Source organism: Leucopleurus acutus (assembly GCF_964270905.1).
Source record: "Leucopleurus acutus genome assembly, chromosome: 18".
Classification (NCBI taxonomy): Eukaryota; Metazoa; Chordata; class Mammalia; order Artiodactyla; family Delphinidae; genus Leucopleurus; species Leucopleurus acutus.
Window position 1 is genome coordinate 24,749,062 of NC_139160.1, and position 19,316 is coordinate 24,768,377.

The window sequence follows — 19,316 nt, forward strand, 5'->3', positions numbered from 1 at the left end:
GATGAGATACTACTATTGCCTATTAGAATGGCTTAAAAAAATAAATAAATAAATACTGACAATACCAAGTACTGACAAGGATGCAATGCAAATGCAACTCTCACACATGTTTATGGAAGAGCAAGGGCAAACAGTAACCAAGACATTTCTGAAGAAGAACCAAGAATAAAAAGCAGAGGTAGGGCTTCCCTGGTGGCGCAGTGGTTGAGAGTCCGCCTGCCGATGCAGGGGACACGGGTTCGTGCCCCGGTCTGGGAAGATCCCACCTGCCACGGAGGGGCTGGGCCCGTGAGCCATGGCCACTGAGCCTGCGCGTCCGGAGCCTGTTGCTCCGCAACGGGAGAGGCCACAGCAGTGAGAGGCCCACGTACCGCAAAAAAAAAAAAAAAAAAAAAAAAAAAGCAGAGGTACTTGCCCTACTAAATTTCAAGGCTTATTATAAAGTTTTAGTAACTAAGACCACATGGTATTGGCCTAGGGGTAGAAAAATATACAGTAGAACAGAATGGAATGCCCAGAAACAGCTGCCTACATACATGAAACTTTTCCGATAACAGTGCTGATCAGTGGGCAAAGGTTAATGATATTTGAACAATTAGCTATCCATGTGAAAAAAAGATAAGCATGGAGCCCTGCCTCATACCACTCACAGAAATAAACTCCTGAGGGGTTAAGGAACTAAATGTGAAAGGCAAAACTTCAAAATGTTTAACAAATACATAGGAGAATATCTGTGATCTTGGAGTAGAGAAGGATAAATAGATATGTGGTAAAAATTTTAAGTAAAGCAAGAGAAAATAACACAGAATTTCAGAAGAATTGAAATCTAGGGAATATGAAAGAGAGGTGATTGAAAAGGGGCCTTCCAGGGGCTTGAGAAATACTGGTAATACTATTCCTTATGCCAGATAGTGGATGCTATAGTATAGTTATTTATTTATAGTTACTTAAATTACCTGTATTATTATATTCCCTCTTTTTAGCTATAATTCAAGATAAAAAATGTGTTGCATATTTCACACTTGTCTGAAAATTATGATTATTGATGAAGCAGCTATCTTCTGTAGCAAATTCAAAAAGGTTAAGGAATAATTTGATTTTCTTATATTTGTGAAATATAAGTTTACCACTGGTATCTGCTTAAAGGACTGCATTGTAAAAGTTGTGAATGTAGTTTATAATACTTCAGTGCTTGAATTTCTCTCCTTTTTTTTTTTAGTCACCTAGTGAAGTTTATTCTTGGAAAAGGCCAACGTCTTTGCATAAATCGAGGGTCACTGATACATTCTATGGAGGGAAGAAGAAAATTGGAACTCCAAAGCAGAGCAATTGTGTGACGCTTTTGGATACTAATCAGATAGTCAGGATTTTGCCCCCAGGAGAAGTCCCTCTAAAAGATATCTACCCAAAAGGTAAGAAACTTACCAATTCCTATTTTATCAAGCTAGTCAAAGGTAGTTTGGTTTTGGTAGGGATATTTAACTTACCATTATCATTTTATATTTATGAATATGAATAATTTTAACGGGGTTTAGTAGCTAAAAAGACCTATATGTGCTCAGAAGGGTTTCACTAAACTTCTCATAGGAGTTTAAGACCTTTGCCTTAAACTCCTGTGTCTAAAGTCCAGGGACTTATGCAGCCTGATTCACTTACCAGTGCTCTGAAAGTCAACTTATGTTTATTACTGCATATCTTATGCCAGGTCCTGTGCTGATCACTTTTCCTTGTATAAATTCATTTAATCGTCAAATTCCCATTCTCTCATTAACGTACTCTCAAGTTTATATGCAGGGAAACTGACAGAGAGGTAAAGTAACTTGCTGGGGTTCTCCCCAGCAGTGGTCAGCAGAGCCCAGATTTGCACCAGAGTCTTCCAACCCAAGGCCACAGCTACGCTTACTGAACCACACTGGCTTTCATCATAAAGGATAATTATGAAAATTTTTGATCATCGAGCCACTGATTATTATTTGCATCATAGTGGTAGTAATATTGTCCTGTGTTTGCATTCATTATATTAGTGTGGACTTCATAAATATAATACTAAACACATTATAATAATCTGTTACTGGGTTTGAAAAGTCCTGGTTATATGATAATGTTAGAATTAGTTCCTTCCAAATAAATCACCATTTCCTTAGAATGTTTTTTATGGTAGAAGAGGCAGGTGAATACACTGACAATTGCAGTGCAGTGCTATAGGCATATTCACAAGGTGATATATAAACACAAAGGAGAAGCTTACAACCCAGGCTTGTGATTCCGAGCTGACTCTTGAAAGATGAATGGGAGGGAATCGGATGAAGGAATTGTTCCAGGAAGAGAAAACCCCATGAGAAAGGTACAGAGGCATTACAGAGCACTCCAGGAGTTACAAGAAATTCTATACCAGAATTCAGTGCACCTTCATCCACCCAGAAACCAGTGGGTCAGCCCTGATGCTTCTCCCTCATCCTCCACATCATCATCAATCACCATGTCCTTTTGATACAACCTTAATATACCTTACATCCACCCACTTGCCTACAGTTGAGTTGCCAACATCCAAATCACCACCATCTTGAACTGGAACGCTGCAGTAGCCCTCTGACAGAGTTCCCTCTTCCATTCTTCCCCCACCCCCCATTCTCCACACATCAGACAGAGTGTTGTTATTTAAGTATTTTATTGTTCTCATTTGTTCTTATTAGGGACCAGTTACACAGAGTAAAATTCATCCTTTTTAGTGTATGGTGCTGTGAGTTTGACAAATACATACAGTTGTGTAACCATCACCATAACTGACAGAGAACTGACAGTTCCATCTCCCCAAAAACCTCCCCTGTGCCACTCTGCCATCAAGCCTTCTGCCTTCCCCCAGACCCCACTGATCTGATTTCTGTCCTTATTGATTTGCCTTTTCCAGAATGTCATATAAATGGAATCACACAGTATGTGGTCTTTTGAGTCTGGTGTCTTTCACTTACTATTATGTATTTGAGAATCATATATGTTGTGTGTACCAGTTGTTTGTTCCTTTTTATTGCTGAGTAGTAGTCCATTGCGTGGATATACCACAGTTTGCTTATCCGTTCACAAGTTGATAGATATTTGTATAGTTTCCAGTTCTGGGCAATAATTAATGAGGCAGCTAGGAACATGTTTGCACAGATTTTTAAGTGAACATAAGTTTTTGCTTCACTTGGGTAAATATGTAGGAATGGCATTTTTATGTCATATGATAAAACTGCCCAACTGGTTTCCAGAAGAGCAATACCATTTTGCATTCCTGTCAGCAATGGTGAAAGTTCCAGTTGCTCTGCCACCTTTTCAGTGCTTGGTATTGTCAGTTTTTCACCATTCTAGCAGGTGTGTAGTGATAGCTCATTATGATGTTAATTTGCATTTTCCCTAGTGCCAAATGATGTTGAGCATCTTTTCATATCTATCTTCTTTAGCGAAACGTCTCTTCAAACTTTTCCCACTTTCTGAATTGGATTACTTGCTTTCTTTTTAATGATTTTTGAGTGTTCTTTATATATTCTAGATATAAGTCCAGTATCGGATACATGCTTTCCAAACATTTTCTCCCATTTTGGTGAAGGGCCAAATCTCTTATGTTTTCTTCTAGAAATATCATATTTCTAGATTTTACGCTTAGGTTTGTACTCCACTTTGAGTTAATTTTCTTATATGGCGCAAGGTGTGGATTGAGACTCATTGTTTTGCGTGGGGATAGTCAATTGTTCCAGTACCATTTGCTGAAAAGGTTGTCCTTTTTCTATTCAGTTGTCTTTGGACCTCTTCAGAAAATCAACTGACCACATATGTGAGTCTGTTTATGGATTTTTGTTTGTGTTCCATTAATCTATATTGTGTTGGCCAAAAAGTTCGTGCGGGCTTTTCCATAACACCTTCCATAAGATGATACGGAAAAACCCAAACGAACTTTTTGGCCAACACAATATGTGTCTATCCTTTCATTAATACCAGACTCTCTTGATAAAGCAGAGAATCTTTGTCATCATCCACACTTCATTCATTTTCACTGCTGTACCTACAGCACAGTCAGTTTATTCATCTGTTCTCTATTGGTACACATTTACGTTCTTTACAGTTTTTTGTTATTACAAGTATTCTTGTACCAGTCTCCTTGTGTATATGTGGGGAGTCTGTAGGGTATATATCTAAGAGTGAAATTACCAAATTGTTACCCAAAGTTATTGTTCCAGCAGCATAAAAGATGAGGCTACTCTCCATCCCCATCTTCTCTTACAAAGGTCAGACCTTTTATTGTGCACATCCCTGATTTCTAGTAAGTTTGAGTATCTTTTTATATGTTGTGATTTACTCTTCTGAAAATTGCCTGTTTATATATTTTTGCCATTTTTCTCTTGGTTGCTAGGAGTTTTATTTATCCTCATTTTTTAAGGTAATGTTCCTTAAATATTCCAAATGTATAGAAAGTGCTTAGGTTAGTGTCTGACACAAAGGAATAATTTTTTTTAATACATTTATTTATGTATTTTTGGCTGCACTGGGTGTTCGTTGCTGCGCACAGGCTTTCTCTAGTTGCGGCGAGCAGGGGCTACTCTTCGTTGGGGTGCGTGGGCTTCTTATTGCGGTGGCTTCTCTTGTTGCAGAGCACGGGCTCTAGGTGTATGGGCTTAGTTGCTCCGCGGCATGGGGAATCTTCCTGGACCAGGGCTCGAACCTGTGTTCCCTGCATTGGCAGGCAGATTCTTAACCACTGCACCACCATGGAAGCCCAGGAATAATTTTTTAAATATGGGCTGTAAAAAAAAAAAAAAAATCCTAAGAGAATGGTAAAGGGAGATCTCAGGATGCTAGCTGTGCACAGGCCTAGGAATCAACCAGATTCCTAGGATTAGAAAAGTTGAGATTTCAGGAGAGATGCCTCCAAGAAAGTGAAGTTGATAAACCCAACTATTTGAACACATTAAGAAATTTTGACATAGGGAAAACTTCGAGGATGAATTTGTGCTAGGTACGTAAAAAAGTAAACCAACAACAAAGCATGATTATTAACTCCATGAAAAGAAAAAGCAATAATGCTATGATAAGACACAGCTCAGCTGTAAAGAGCATTTATATAATCATAACAACATAAGTGCTGGATGTTAATGTAATGAAAAATTTTCATATAAGTGTACTGGGGGATGGGAAAAATGAGGTGGTAGGCAGGGGGAGGGGTATGTGAAGAGTTAAACTCTCATCTTACATGGTGAGAAGTCAATAAATAATGCCTAAAACTAAAACATGAAGACAGCACCATAAGGATGAAGGTGAATACCAAAGAAACAGCTTTAAGAAGTTGAAAGCATCTCGGGGAGCAGAACATGAGGGGTGAGAGGAGGAAAGTCAAGGCTGATGATTTTTTCCTTCCGTCTGTTTGACTCTTTAATCTATGTGCCTATAGATCTCTAATGATAATTCAAGCTAAATTAATCTTTTTAAAGTAAATAGAATTCCACCACCTGATTAGTCAGGAACTAATGCACATCAGCCTTTTATTAAAGAAATCAATAGCAATTGTAAAGGCTACTCTCCTGGTGGCTTTTACAGAGATGGTATAAATTGTGGTTAATGCAGATGGGGAGAGATTTACTTCTTTCTTCCAATCATTTTCCTTCTAGTTAAACGTTAGCTTTTTTTTTTTTTTTTACTTTAAATCATAGGCCTCAGCTCTTTAAATACAAAATAATGACTCTTGATTGAAAGCAGTGTACTGTTTTCTGAACTTTGAGTAAATTCAAAGATTTGGTATCAGCACAATATCAGGGCACACATCACTCTTTTAATCTGTGAATACAGAAGTGCATTTAACCTAGTAGTTAACAGAAGTATATCAAATTACATTGCTTGAAGGAGTGAATTTTTTATATAATTTCATCTTCCCTCTGAAAATGCTCTTGGTTACTTTGTCTGATGGTTTTTATACCCCCTCCTAACCTTCGCACTGTGCGTCTAAGCTGTCCCCACTCTGTATGGGAACCGCGCACTAAATGCTGCAGCAGTGACTTCCCTTTAATCATTAGTGAACTAATCCTGAAATATTTATACCTCTCTTCGAAATCCACCTGGATTATAAATGTAATGGAAATTTCCTGAACCTCCATCCTCTCTACAGTTTTGAAACATTTAAAATGGATAGACAAGGATTTGGCTAAATTTGGAGGGAAATCTGGCCACAGTTTTCACTTCCTTAATTCAATCATGTATTCTGAGCTGATTTATTTTCAAATCCGGAAACATCCATTCTGATTATTTTTCAAGCCTTGCCATTACCACCATCACTACCACCACCCTTAAAGTGCTTTATAGCCACAAATTGCCTTTTCTGATACGTGAAAATATGTTTTAGCGCAAGGAATAAAATTCTTGCTTTCTCCTTCCTGAAATAGACACAGCCATTATTGCATTTTCTCATCCTCTTTATGCCATGGAATTAACTTTGCACACTGAAAAAAAAGAAAGAAAGAAAGAAAGAAAGCTGTAGAAAGAAAGATACTTAAAATATGTTGGCTTACTTTGCTTTCTCAGGCAGTCTAAAAGCACTGGTGGCGGTAGCTCAGTCTAATACTACTACTTGTGAAGAGGAGAATGCGTCTAAGTGGCAGGCCAGATGCAGCTGGCTAGCTAGGCAGCGCTAGTGATCCCAACCGCTTCAGTAACTCATCATTTTTGGCAAAGAACCAGGGTCTATAAGTAATTCAACCCACTTCAGTTAGGTGCTAGCCGCAGGAACTGTCAAAAATGATATATGGTGCAAAACTTTGTCCAAGACTGACCTTATATCCCAGGCAACGTTTCCAATGCAGGCGGTGCATGACTTACGATAAGCATGTTGGCTTTATACAAATGGCTATCTGAGGATGGCCAATTCAGCTGGGTGGTCGGGTTACCATAGTAACTCTCCTTCCTTACTCTTTGCTGTCCGTGGACATCACTTTCCCTTCCTCCTGCCCCCTTTTGCCCTCTGGGACCACTCTGTGCCTAGCTCTGCAGCTCATACCTGGCCCCAGGGCTGTGATTCCCACCCTAGAATCCTTTCAAAGTCCCTAAAGGCTCACAATGATTTAAAAAAAAAAAAAAGGAGCTTTCCTCTTTATGCTGTGCGCTCCTCAGACAAGGCAGGAACCACACACATCTCTTTCCTGTGTATCCCCAATGCTTCGTATAGTGTCTGGTGCAAAGTAAGCTCGATCACGTTTGTTGAATAAATAAGAGATATATTGAGGTTTTCAGATGGCCTACTCAAAAAACTTCAGCTGCAAACATGAAATTAAAATGCCAAGTTTCTTATTTTTTGTAAACTACATTGGATAAATTCAATGTGGACATTCCGGATATCTCATTCTAATCAAAAATTATAATAAGAGGTAGACAACAGACAAAATTCTTTAAGAGTATGGGTTCTTTGTAGGGGGATTTTTTTTTTAAAGAGACATTGGTGGCCAAGATTTTGTAAAATAAGGCATTTTTAAATTGCTGCCCTACGGTCAGCTCAGGTAGGATCTTTGTGGAGCGGTGGGCAGAGCAGAGATCTTAAAGCCAGAAGAAAGGCCTGGTTTTGAAAGCCTTCTCTATCTATCACTCTCCAGGCAAGTCCCATTATTATACCACCTCTGTTAAGTCTCTACTTCCTCATCTCTCAAACAGGAATCCAAGGTCTTTGTTGTTGTCAGTGTTAAAAACACTATCTACAAAGACTAAGCAGTGTTCCTGATGCAGTGTTCCTGACACAGTGGTGGCAGCTGGTGATGATGAGCATGGTGGTGGTACTCAGGGCTTCGGGGAGAAAGTCAATAAACGCCTGGAATTTGCTGGGAAACAACTCTAGAATTGGAGTTGAGGACTCTGTTCCCCCATATCTCATCACCCTCTCCTTCCCCGCCTTTTCATATTCTTCATGACCCAGAGTCCTCGCCCCACTGCTCAGTCCTCACCTCACCTTTTCTTGTCTTGAAGGGTCCTAATAATAACAGCCACTGTGGGTGGAACAACTACTAATTGGGTGCAAATAATGTTTATGATGCTCAGATGCTGTCGTTATCCCCATTTTACAAATGGTGAAGGCAGGTCTCAGAGAACTAACTTGGCCAGCGTAAAACATACTTAGGAAATATCAGAGCCAGGATTTTCTACCAGGCCAGTCCAGTTTCAAAGTAGGTGCCGATTCCACTGTGTTATACCATCGTCGTTGTGATTTCCTGGGAAGGAAAAAGAGAATTCAAATGATGAAATATTTTCAAATAAACTGTAAGTGCTAAAATAAAACATTGACCCATTTGGGGAAGCTATCAAAGAAAATGAAAGGAATTTAGGTAATGCTCTTGACAGTAAAGAATCACTAACATGCATCTGTTTCACAGTCTCTGTAGTTCCCTGACAAAAACATAATTCTGAGAGTCTAGCCTCAAGGCTGGAATTGGCCAGCGCAGGACCTTGTCAAGTGGGTCCCAGAGTTCTGCTCTACGCTCTAAACTTCATTCCACTTTTAGCAGCATCCATGCTTTCTTTAGGTCCTATTTTTGTATCATGCAGTCATTTAACCCTCGGCTCGTGTCTTGACTTGTTTGCAGATGTTATCCCTCCACAAACAGCTGGTTATATAGAAGTCACTGATCTCCAATCAAAGAGACTCCGATACATCCCTATTCCTGGGTAATCTGTTTTCACCTTTGTTCTTAGCTTGTGTGTCAGATTAAAAAAATGAGTGAATTCTTATTGTGTACTCTGAATAAATGTGTGCTTTTTGCTTCCTTAAATAGCAAGCTCTTTTTTGGTTTTTTCAATTACAGTTGGTTTATATCTTGCTGTCCTGCATTCCTTTTTTTTTTGGCCATACCGCACGGCATGCGGGATCTTAGTTCCCTGACCAGGGATCAAACCCATGCCCCCTGCAGTGGAAGCACGGTGTCTTAACCACTGGACTGCCAGGGAAGTCCCTGTTCTGCATTCTTTACTGCCATTTTTATTTTCATTTTGGAAAAATGTTCAAATATTACCTAGGTATAAGTCTAACAGCCTTCGAGCCTTCATTTTTCCTTTTTGATCTGTCCTAATGATACATTTTTTTGAAACAGCATTTTTTAGTACAGCAACACTTTTCATATTTATTAACTCCGTATATTAGTTTTCTGAGGTAAATGTATTCAAGATGTCAAAGGAATTTAAATAGCATTGGTTTAATATTGTTTTTAACTATGTAACTGAGCATCTACCATTGTGAAGGCTGTACAGTAGCCAAAGGATTCCAGAGATTTGGAATGGAGCTCGTTACCACTGGCTGCTTTTATTACTGTTCAGCAGTGGAAGCAAAGCATTCAAACTAACTAGACTAAGGGTATAAAAGGAGAAGCAATGGTGCTCCATCTCTCCCTTGACAGACCCATGTGTCCTCACCTGTAGACCATCCCTTTCTGGATGCATCCATGCCCGATCTCCCTTTCTCAGCCTAAGCGTGTGCCTGCTTTTGTAGAGATTGATGTACATCCCCTCCTAACATGTACTCCCTCACAGGCAGCTGAGGCCTCACAACACAGTGGTTAAAGGCTCACCCAAAATCCTGGGGAAAGGAGCCTGGAGAGGCTTCCAATGTCAGAGGAAGGCCAGCTGCACCTGTCAGTCACCCAGACGTCACCAGACCTCCTGTTGACCCACGCCTCCAACTCCCAGAAGAAAATTGCTCAGCGTGACAGTACAAAATAACTCAGAAACAGTTTCATTTCTTAGGACCTTTTAGTCAGGTTCGAGAAATATGAAGAATAAAAGTATTATCCAAAGAAATAGATTTACTTGTTCCAACATATATAAGAATGTCTTCTTGGAACATCTTAATGTGTCAGTTTAATGAAAAATAGCTTTTCGTCATTTGGGGGAATTTCTTATTCCATTGTATGTTCATTAAAACATACTATTAGGGCTTCCCTGGTGGTGCAGTGGTTGAGAGCCTGCCTGCCGATGCAGGGGGTGCGGGTTCATGCCCCGGTCCGGGAAGATCCCACATGCCGCGGAGTGGCTGGCCCCGTGAGCCATGGCCGCTGAGCCTGCGCGTCCGGAGCCTGTGCTCTGCAACGGGAGAGGCCGCAACAGTGAGAGACCCGCGTACCGCAAAAAAAAAAACACATACTATTAGTTCAAGTAGCAAAAGAAAAGAACACCTTTTTTTTTTTCCATTTCTAAAGCATGATGATTTTTTTCAATATTTTTCCTTAATTTCTCCCTAGCTTTTTATTTCAGTGCTTTTCTCTGTTAACTTTCTGTATGAACCATATGTTATACCTGCCATAGAAGTAACATCTGGAAGGGCAGATATATATATTCAGCCAGTGCCAGCTGATCACCATACTTCATTCATTTAGTGCTGTGCTGTCCAATAGAAATAGAATGTCAGCCGTATATGTAATTTTATGTTCTTAGTAGTCACATTAGAAAAGTAGAAAAAGAAACAGGTGAAGTTACCTTTAATAGTGTTTTATTTAACCCATTATATTTAAAGTATTACTGTTTTGAAATGTATTTAATATAAACATTTTAATAATACTTGACATTCCTTTTTTCTTCTGCATCTTTGAAGCCCAGTATGTATTTTACATTTACAGAACATCTCAATTTGGACTTGCCATATTTCAAATGCCATGTGGTTTAGAGTCTGTTCATTATCAGTATATCCTGAGTTTCTCTTGAGATTAACTATTGCCGTTTTTGGCATATATGTAATCCAAGGGAACAACCCATCTGGATTTCAGTTTTGTTGCTGGTTGCTTAAATTTAGTATTTTGCTAGATAGCAGGAATTTCCCATTTGATGGCTAACTTCCAATAATAGAAAACACAGTAAAACTATATGTGACTGCAGGGCCAAAATGAATACATCACTTTCACTCTCAGTAAAATGTGAGTATTATTCCTCAAATTTTTGTATTATTTGCATTTGTAAAATGATACTACTTAGCTCTGATATACAGGAGTATATAAATCTGGGCTTCACTCTACTATAATTCTATGTATTCCTTAAAGACTTTGTTACCATATATAAAGGGAATGTGCATTTTTTTTAAAAAGGTGAAGAAGAGATTCTAGACCTGGTGTGCAAGTTGTAGCAAATATGTGATATCTTCAAGCACATTTTTGACATACTGAAGAAATTGCCCCTGTAAATTTAAAGTTTCATGGTGGAGAGTTAAATAAGCAACCAGTAGGTACTGTGCTCAATAGAATCACTCATATTGAGCACTTGTGGCAGAGTTTTAAACATCACAGGTGGAGAAATTTCATTACTCTGAGTACCCTTTTACTTCACCATCTGTACCTACTAATTCTTTTCCTAAGGCAAATATTTTTTGAGAGAGCACCATGAGATGAATCCTGTATTATATCAAATGTTATCTTCATTGAGTCCTTCTAGTACTCTAAAGTAGTTCTGAAACACTTCTTCCATCCTACTGTTTTTGTTCTCTTCATATAAACATTTTCTAAGACTTCCATGTTCCACAACGGCTGGCTTTGTCACTCTGTGTTTAGTATCTACTAAGGCAGACTGATAAAAAGGCTAAAGTCGCCTTGATTTATTCTTTAGTATATTATAAGAATTGACCCACTATGTAGTAGTTTTGTGGTTTTAACAAATCTACATTGATAGTGTATTATGTTTTTATTATCTGTTAGATCATCCCTTTAGACCATTTATTTCATACAGAAAATATCAGATGTATTTAGAGAGCCAACACTGGTAATTAGAATTTATAATCTGTGTTTCTTTTGTGTAGTGAAAGCTATACTGAGGTAAAGGAAGTGTGCAGTTGACTCTTATAGGTGAAAGTTGCATTCCTAGAAATGACTATTTCTGATATATAATATCAGAAATAGGTATATGTATGAAATATATAATACAAGAAATATATAAATTCTTTATTATAAATCCTTATAACTTTCTAAGTTAGAAAAGGCAAAATATTAAATATAAATGCAATTAAAGCACATAAACAAGACATTAGTTTCAGCACTGACCTTAGACCCCTAAGGAGTGTGTCCAGCACTGAGGGTATGTGAGGTGTCAGTTGGTGTAGAGTTTCTTTCTTCCTGACAGTGAATGCTAATGTCATCCAGGATCTACAAATATAGGAATATGTAAATAACCAGTAAATAACTATATATTTTTTCCTTACATGTGGATCTGTTGGTATCTTATCTTTTAATCGTGCTTACTATTAGAATGTTTTTTTAAAGCATTACTTTTCTTACTGAAGTATAGTTAATTTACAACGTTGCGTTAGTTTCAAATGTAAGCAAAGTGATTCACGTATACATATATATATATTCTTTTTCAGATTCTTTTCCATTATAGGTTATTACAAGATATTGAGTATAGTTCCCTGTGCTGTACAGTAGGTCTGTGTTGTTTAACTATGAGAATTCTTTGTAGGAAGTTTAATGAACCTAAATCAGGTTAAACTAACTTCATTACCTGGACTTCACTGGTTGAACACTGATTTCTTTTGCAGATCAGACTCTCTCTCACCATATACCACGTGGCTATCTACTATCTCGGACACAGATGCACTGCTGGCTGAGTGGGGCAAAGGTGGCGTTGTCACTGTTGACATGGGAGGTCGCATCCGGCTTTGGGAAACTGGACTGGAACATCTGCAGCGGTCACTCATGGAATGGAGAAACATGATTGGACAAGAAGGTGACAGACTTATGCAGGTACCATTTGAATTGACCTTACCTCTTAAGGGTACACATTCAGTTATAAATTCATTCATTTAGTTGCAAATGCCACAGTCGTGGAAACTCCTGGCCCAGTGACTCAAATGTAGTTTACTTAAATAGCTAAAATAATTTTGGGACTCATAACAGAAAAAGACAGATCTATCCTTCTAGATAGTTAAAAAGTAAAAATGTGCCTTTTTTTCTGTCAGTGCTTAAATATATAGGTTCCTCACCTCACAACATGCAAATACAATTATCAACTTTTATTTTTTAACCTTAAGCATTAATAAGTTTCCAGCACCACCTTTGCATCTGTTCTCACTTCTGCCATTGTCGTCAGCATCGCCCCATGCTACCAAGGAAACAGAAATACTGAGCATCTAAAACGCAGCGCATTAGTATAAGGCCAAAACGTTTAGACTAGAGAAGATAAGAAGAATTATGCATCCAATAGAGATGTGTTTTTACCAACCTCCTTATTTCCAGAGAATGGAAGTTTAGCAGTCATAATAAGTAGACCCAACCCTGCACTAGCAAGAAATATGGGAACAGGTCACCACAGAGGGAGGAAGCTCCACAGCTCCAGAAATGGCTCAGTCACCAGCTAATCTAGTTGCTGTCTGGAACTAATGTGAGCAGCGAGGAACGCTGTGTACCCATAAATACTAAACCGAATTGTAAAAGGATTTATTTTATTTGTAATTTATTTATTTTAACCTTCAGAGGAAAACTTCTTTGTTTACATTTCATTTTTATCCAGCAAAAAGAAAGGTAGGTTCCTGCCAACTGTGTTGCTCTTGTAAAGAACCAGTTAACAAGATAAGAAATTTCTACAAACTACTCCATTGATATCTGATTAATAATTACTATTTTCTGTGGTTATTTTTGTGATATTCCTTACAGGAGAAATATATATGTGTGTGTGTGTGTGTGTGTGTGTGTATTTGTAAATGAGTAATACATATTCCTAGATTATAGGAACATCTTGAAAATTGCAAACCAATATAGGCCAGCAGCCCCAAATCCTTTTGAAAGGGTATGCGTATATTAATTTAATTAAGCTAAAACAAATGTATTACTCTAAAATAAACATGTCATTAAGTGGATCTATCACAGTAACAGACTGAATGTTGGTCACTATCCATAACAGTAATTAGAAAATTAATTAACTATGGTTCTGCTTCTTTCATTATTCTGAAGATTAGTTTCTTCTCCCTTTGAATTAAGCTCCTCTTTTCATTACAGCAATTGATGCCTAATAGTAAATACTATTGTGTTTGAATTTCTTATATTTTATTTCAATTTCTCATGTGTTATAACAAGGTTATAACAATTAAGTTTATCTTTCACAACAGAACTTTTAAAAGGAGTGTCACTCATGATTTTGATAACGGGTCTTCACTGGTACAAAAATTAACCCCTATTTGTGTTTTAACCGTGTAACTCTCCTCTTCCCAGTGACTTTCCTGCCTCTGTTGTACATCGTTGTATCTCCAGCTCTTAGCATGATGATTGGTACACAGTAGACAAATATGCTTGTTTATACTCATATATACGAAATTGAAGCTTTTTGACAACACATGGATTCTTTTAACTGTCTCAGTTTATCAGTTGTAACTGAATAAGTATTGAATGAATATATATAGTTTCTAAGTTAGAAATGAACAGAAATATAGTATCTAACATCTCAAAAATAATCAAAATACTCTGCTATATTATACAAGGCAGTATCTGATCCTTCTACAAACCAAACATTTTCTAGGAAATGTGTAACTTTATGTCTCCAGTTCAAAGTGCAGCTATAATAGAAATAACTTATTCAGTAATAAAGTTACGTAATTCAGAATTGAATGATAGTTCCATTTGTAAAATTAGAACGTTAGAATGTTATCTAACATTCTCCTTCCATCTCTGATGTTTCTTGATCCATTTTGTTGATATTGAAAATATACACTTACACGCATACTCAAACTGAGAAGCAAATTATGAGCATATATCTTTATGTCTAAACAGACAGAATTCATTGTCCACATAATCTGCCGTTGTTGTAATTTTTGGTCACATCTCTCCTCTTCCTTCTCACTGCTTGGTAAATAATGAGACAGCATACTTAATTGCTTTTATTTAGACCAGCTTATGTTACTATTTACAAGTAGCTTGTACAACCAAATCTAAATATGAATCATTCCAGGAGCAATGGTAATAACAAGCAAAAATATGTCTTTTACAGCTACCTTCCTAATCAATCCCTCAACCTACTCCTCATTTATGGACCCTTTATTCAACGTTGGTTTGCTCCTGATCTGGGCTCTTGGAAAATACCTTCCATAGAAGTACTGAGAAAAGAGAATAGGTTCTCAGTACCATACTTATCACTTGCTGACTGCCAGCAGCTTCCCTGTCAATGGCAGAGTAACCTGATCTCCATCTAGTGGCCAAATGGACTTACTTTACATCATAGAAATTAAAAGGCCTGGTTTACACTCCAGTAGTTTGAGGCAGCCTCAGACCTGCTGTTAGGGGAGGTTTATACAAGCCTCTTCAGCGGTTCCTATTGGTCGTGAGATGATCCCTTAGGTCAACAGTGAAGACCAGGCAGAAAATCTGCCATGCCATTCACCACTTACTGACCCCCATCTTTCCCTGATCCCTTTGCCTGGTGTTAAAAGAACTGTTTTATCTTTAGATAAACTCTGTCAGTTACATGTTTTATCCCTATCCTTTATGACTTTGCTACATTTCAGCCTTCTTGAGGTATTAGCTTTGAAGCCATTGTTGCTTTGAATTTTTGTTTTTGTTTAATGTATTCATTGATAGTTTTCTTTAGTGAGTACAGCTTGCAAGAGAGTTTTGTTGTTGTTGATGATGTTGTTGTTGTTGTTTGGTACGCGGGCCTCTCACTCTTGCGGCCTCTCCCGTTGCGGAGCGCAGGCCCAGCAGCCATGGCTTACGGGCCCAGCTGCTCCGCGGCATGTGGGATCCTCCCGGACCTGGGCACGAACCCGAGTCCCCTGCATCGGCAGGCAGACTCTCAACCACTGCGCCACCAGGGAAGCCCAAGAGAGTATTTTTTGAGCTTCATATAAAATGTGTTCATTAATTTTACATGCTTTGATAGGAACATGTGTTTTTCTTATAGTAAACAACTGTAACAACAAACTCAAAGTATCACTGTAACTGTAATCTAAGAACCCATTATTAAGAATTCATATTTACTACTTGTAGACTCGATATTTTCAGAAGCACAGGTTAATTATAAGCAAAATTTTTCTGACTAGGTTTTATAGTGTTCTCTATAAAGCATAGTTTTCATATTTTTATTTAGTTACATTTGGATTCCTCCCAAGAAGGCTACACCACAGTTTTCCTCAGAAATCAAATCATCTTCTCTAAAAAGCTCCTGGTGACTCTTCTTGTGGGAGCAAAAAGGCTAAAAGGTTACAGTTTTCAAATGTTATTGTCTAATTACAATAAACTAATCAGAAACTAAATCCTTCATATATTACTCGTAGAATCTCTTCGAGGCCTTTGAATAATACTTCCTTAACTGTATACTTTAAAACTTGACAGAATCTTTGAAACAATGTGGGACTGGAACTTATTGATCCTTATAATTAAGATAGTGCCTGGTACACAATAGATATGGTAAATATTGAAACTAGAGAGAGGCATAGACAAAAATACATAGAAAAGATAACCAGTTTATACTAAGCACCTCTAATCTTTCAAAGACGATATTCTAGGAATATGAGGAAATGTCATTTGCTGTACTTTGGTAACTAGGCCTAGCCTTTTCTTTAACTACACATCCAACGCTTACGATTTTTTAAGAATGTTAAGGCCCACTTCCAGTTTTGGAAACCACAAGATTATTTAATTGGTACTCTATTAGTAAATTCAGTTTTTGACTCTACAAGCTACATTATCTCCAGATCGTCTGTGAAAGTTTGCAATTCTTTGTTCTTCTTAAGGAGCATAGTTCACTCTTAGCTTTGCTCAGCAATTCTGAAAACACGTAACAGTCTGATTAAGTGGCTCATTGTTATAGAGTGATACACATTTTATAGGACTCTTATATGTACATATATCTTTGGGAATCTTCCTTGGCCCAGAAAGGCAATACTTCTTAAAATTTATGTTTATAATTTCCCACCATATCTCTTAGTGATATATCGGTAGAAGTGGTTTTCATCAAGATGGTCTAGCTATTTGCCTATGTGGTAACACTTGGGCAATGCCTCTAATGAGTTTTTCCTTTGTTTATTGCTGTTAGAGAAATCTCAACCATAGAAATTCATTTTGAATCTAGACTTTGAATAAGGTTTTCAGGCTTACCTAATGAAAATGCAAGATCCCCTGGAGAGTGTACTACCCAGTAGTGTGCTGACAGCCCAGCTCTCTGGCAGGTGGGGGGCAGTTTACAATGTTTGCCAGTTTTCAAGATGTAAATACTCCCTCCATGGCTGATTTAAAGCTACCAGAGGTTAACAATCTACTCACAAAGTCTCTGAATATTTAGCAAGCATCTCTCGCAAACTAGTACAATCCGCTTCCAGCATGCCCCTGGCTTGATTAAGCCTTTAACTAACTCCCCAAGGAGAATTATGACAGTTACCAGACTGCACCGTCCTTCAGAAATAAGACAATGGAAATGTGGTTAAGAAGAGAGAAAGGCAAAAGAAAAGGGAAAGAGGTACTGAGAACACAGATAAGATGGTGTCATGATATCTCTGGGAGATGTGGAAGCCTACAGTTGTCCCAGTTACAGATTAGCGATGCTCTTCTTGAACAAAGAATTCAGTTTGAGCAAAGAATTGGAGAGAAGTCTATACTCAAGTGGGATAACACTTATGGGTACGTGCATAAGGGCCTCCTTTCTTATAAACTCTTTCAGAAGGAAATTGCCAGTCGATTTTTACATTCCTCCAGAAGTAATGCTTCCATTGGATCACAAATTTGTCAGTAATTGCTAAATGTAACTAAAATTAAATCAGCAACCACCTTCCCAAGACAAGCAAATCAACAAGTTTATGAGTTTAAAGAGGCCATGAGTTTTCATTAAACTTTTGTGCATATCCAACAAAAAAGATAACCATAAAAATTATGAAAATCATGGGTATTAGAGTTTTAAAGTAATATTAAAAATAGAAATATCATTTAGCTTTTACATTTTAGAAAAGGCCTAAACTTAGGTAATTGCTTTTCAAATCATCAGCGGCAGAAATATTTCAACTCTTTTCGCTCATGACAGACCTTAAGATCATTATTTTATATACTATATCCTCATTGCATACTGCTTGACAATATAATCAGCAAGTAAAGAAGTAATCTTAGTAATATTTATTTAAAGTATAAGGAAAACAAATTAATTCTGTAATATATCAGTTATAAATTGAGATATCAAATGCAACGAATATGTTGACAGTCAATGGCTCTAGAATTTTTGTGGTTCTAAGCTCATTATGTATATAGTTATGTATAATCAACACATCACAATGGCTATAGAAATAAAACCTTGCTGTTATATTTATAGAGAAAATTGTAATTTTATTTATAAGTGGTATAGCCTATTGTTTAAGAGCATGAAATTTTAAGTGGTCAAACCTAGGTTCAAATCCACGTACCACTTTTTAAGTGATCTTCGGCAAATTACTCATTCTTCCTAATTTTCACTTTCCAGTCGTAATATAAAGACAATGCCATTGTACTTTACAAGTTGTCATAAGAATGAAATGCATTCATACTTGGCACAAAGTATTTAGTAAGCAAATAAAAATTAGAAACTCAGAAGTTAGGTAATATTGGGCTACAGAATTCTTTAACACTTACATGGAAACAAAACCAAATTAAAAGGAAGCAGCGTTACCCAAACACCTAATATTACATCATGACCCAGTGAGTTACATAATTCATCATCTGTCTTAGTGTTGAAAGTGAGCTTTGCTTATAATCCTGTTTAGGAAAAGTTTTGTCAGGCCCAAAAAAGGAATTGAAAAAATGGTCTGGGCCTAAACTTGTCAGCTTGAAGAAAAGCAGGAACTCAATGATAGGACAATTGTCAGCGGAGGATTATAGTGTTTAGCCTTATTCAAAAGACAAATGAGAACAGGACCAAAAAACACACAGTGAAATATGCATCATCTTTAGCCTGAGTCCTGAGAACGGTAAAGAGCAAGCCAAACTTGGAGCTGTCTTTCCTAGTTTTTCTGTATACCGTGTTCTTTTGTCTCTGTTACATTCTAAAAATGTCTCTCTTTTTATTTTCTGTTTCCTTACAAGGTCAGGCCACAAGTGCCATCTCTAACCTCTCCCTTTTAATAGTTCCACCCATTCTTACATTTATTTATTTAATTAACAGTCATTGATCACCTAGACTCACTAGGATAAAGAAATAAATAAGAGACAGATACAGACCCAGGGAACTTACAGTCAAGGAGCACTATAACCAAATAAACTATGGTGCAGTGTGGTGAAGAAAGTGATGGAAGCGTGATTAAGGGACCGGAGGACAGCAGAGAATACTTAACTCTATCTTTGGAAGTGGTTTTAAGATAAAATAATACCTGAATCTGATTTTTACGGAAGGGGAAAGGG

At 37.5% G+C, this 19,316-nt stretch overlaps 1 protein-coding gene across 1 annotated transcript in view; it reads left to right on the plus strand.

Annotated features, from left to right (window-relative positions):
- Positions 1 to 19,316, plus strand: part of VWA8 (von Willebrand factor A domain containing 8) — a 370,368-nt gene that overhangs the window by 253,766 nt on the left and 97,286 nt on the right. Inside the window, exons 35-37 of the mRNA XM_082859564.1 lie at positions 1,220 to 1,412; positions 8,589 to 8,670; positions 12,512 to 12,716. Coding sequence (XP_082715690.1) covers positions 1,220 to 1,412; positions 8,589 to 8,670; positions 12,512 to 12,716 — 480 coding nt within the window. The remainder of the gene's footprint in view (positions 1 to 1,219; positions 1,413 to 8,588; positions 8,671 to 12,511; positions 12,717 to 19,316) is intronic.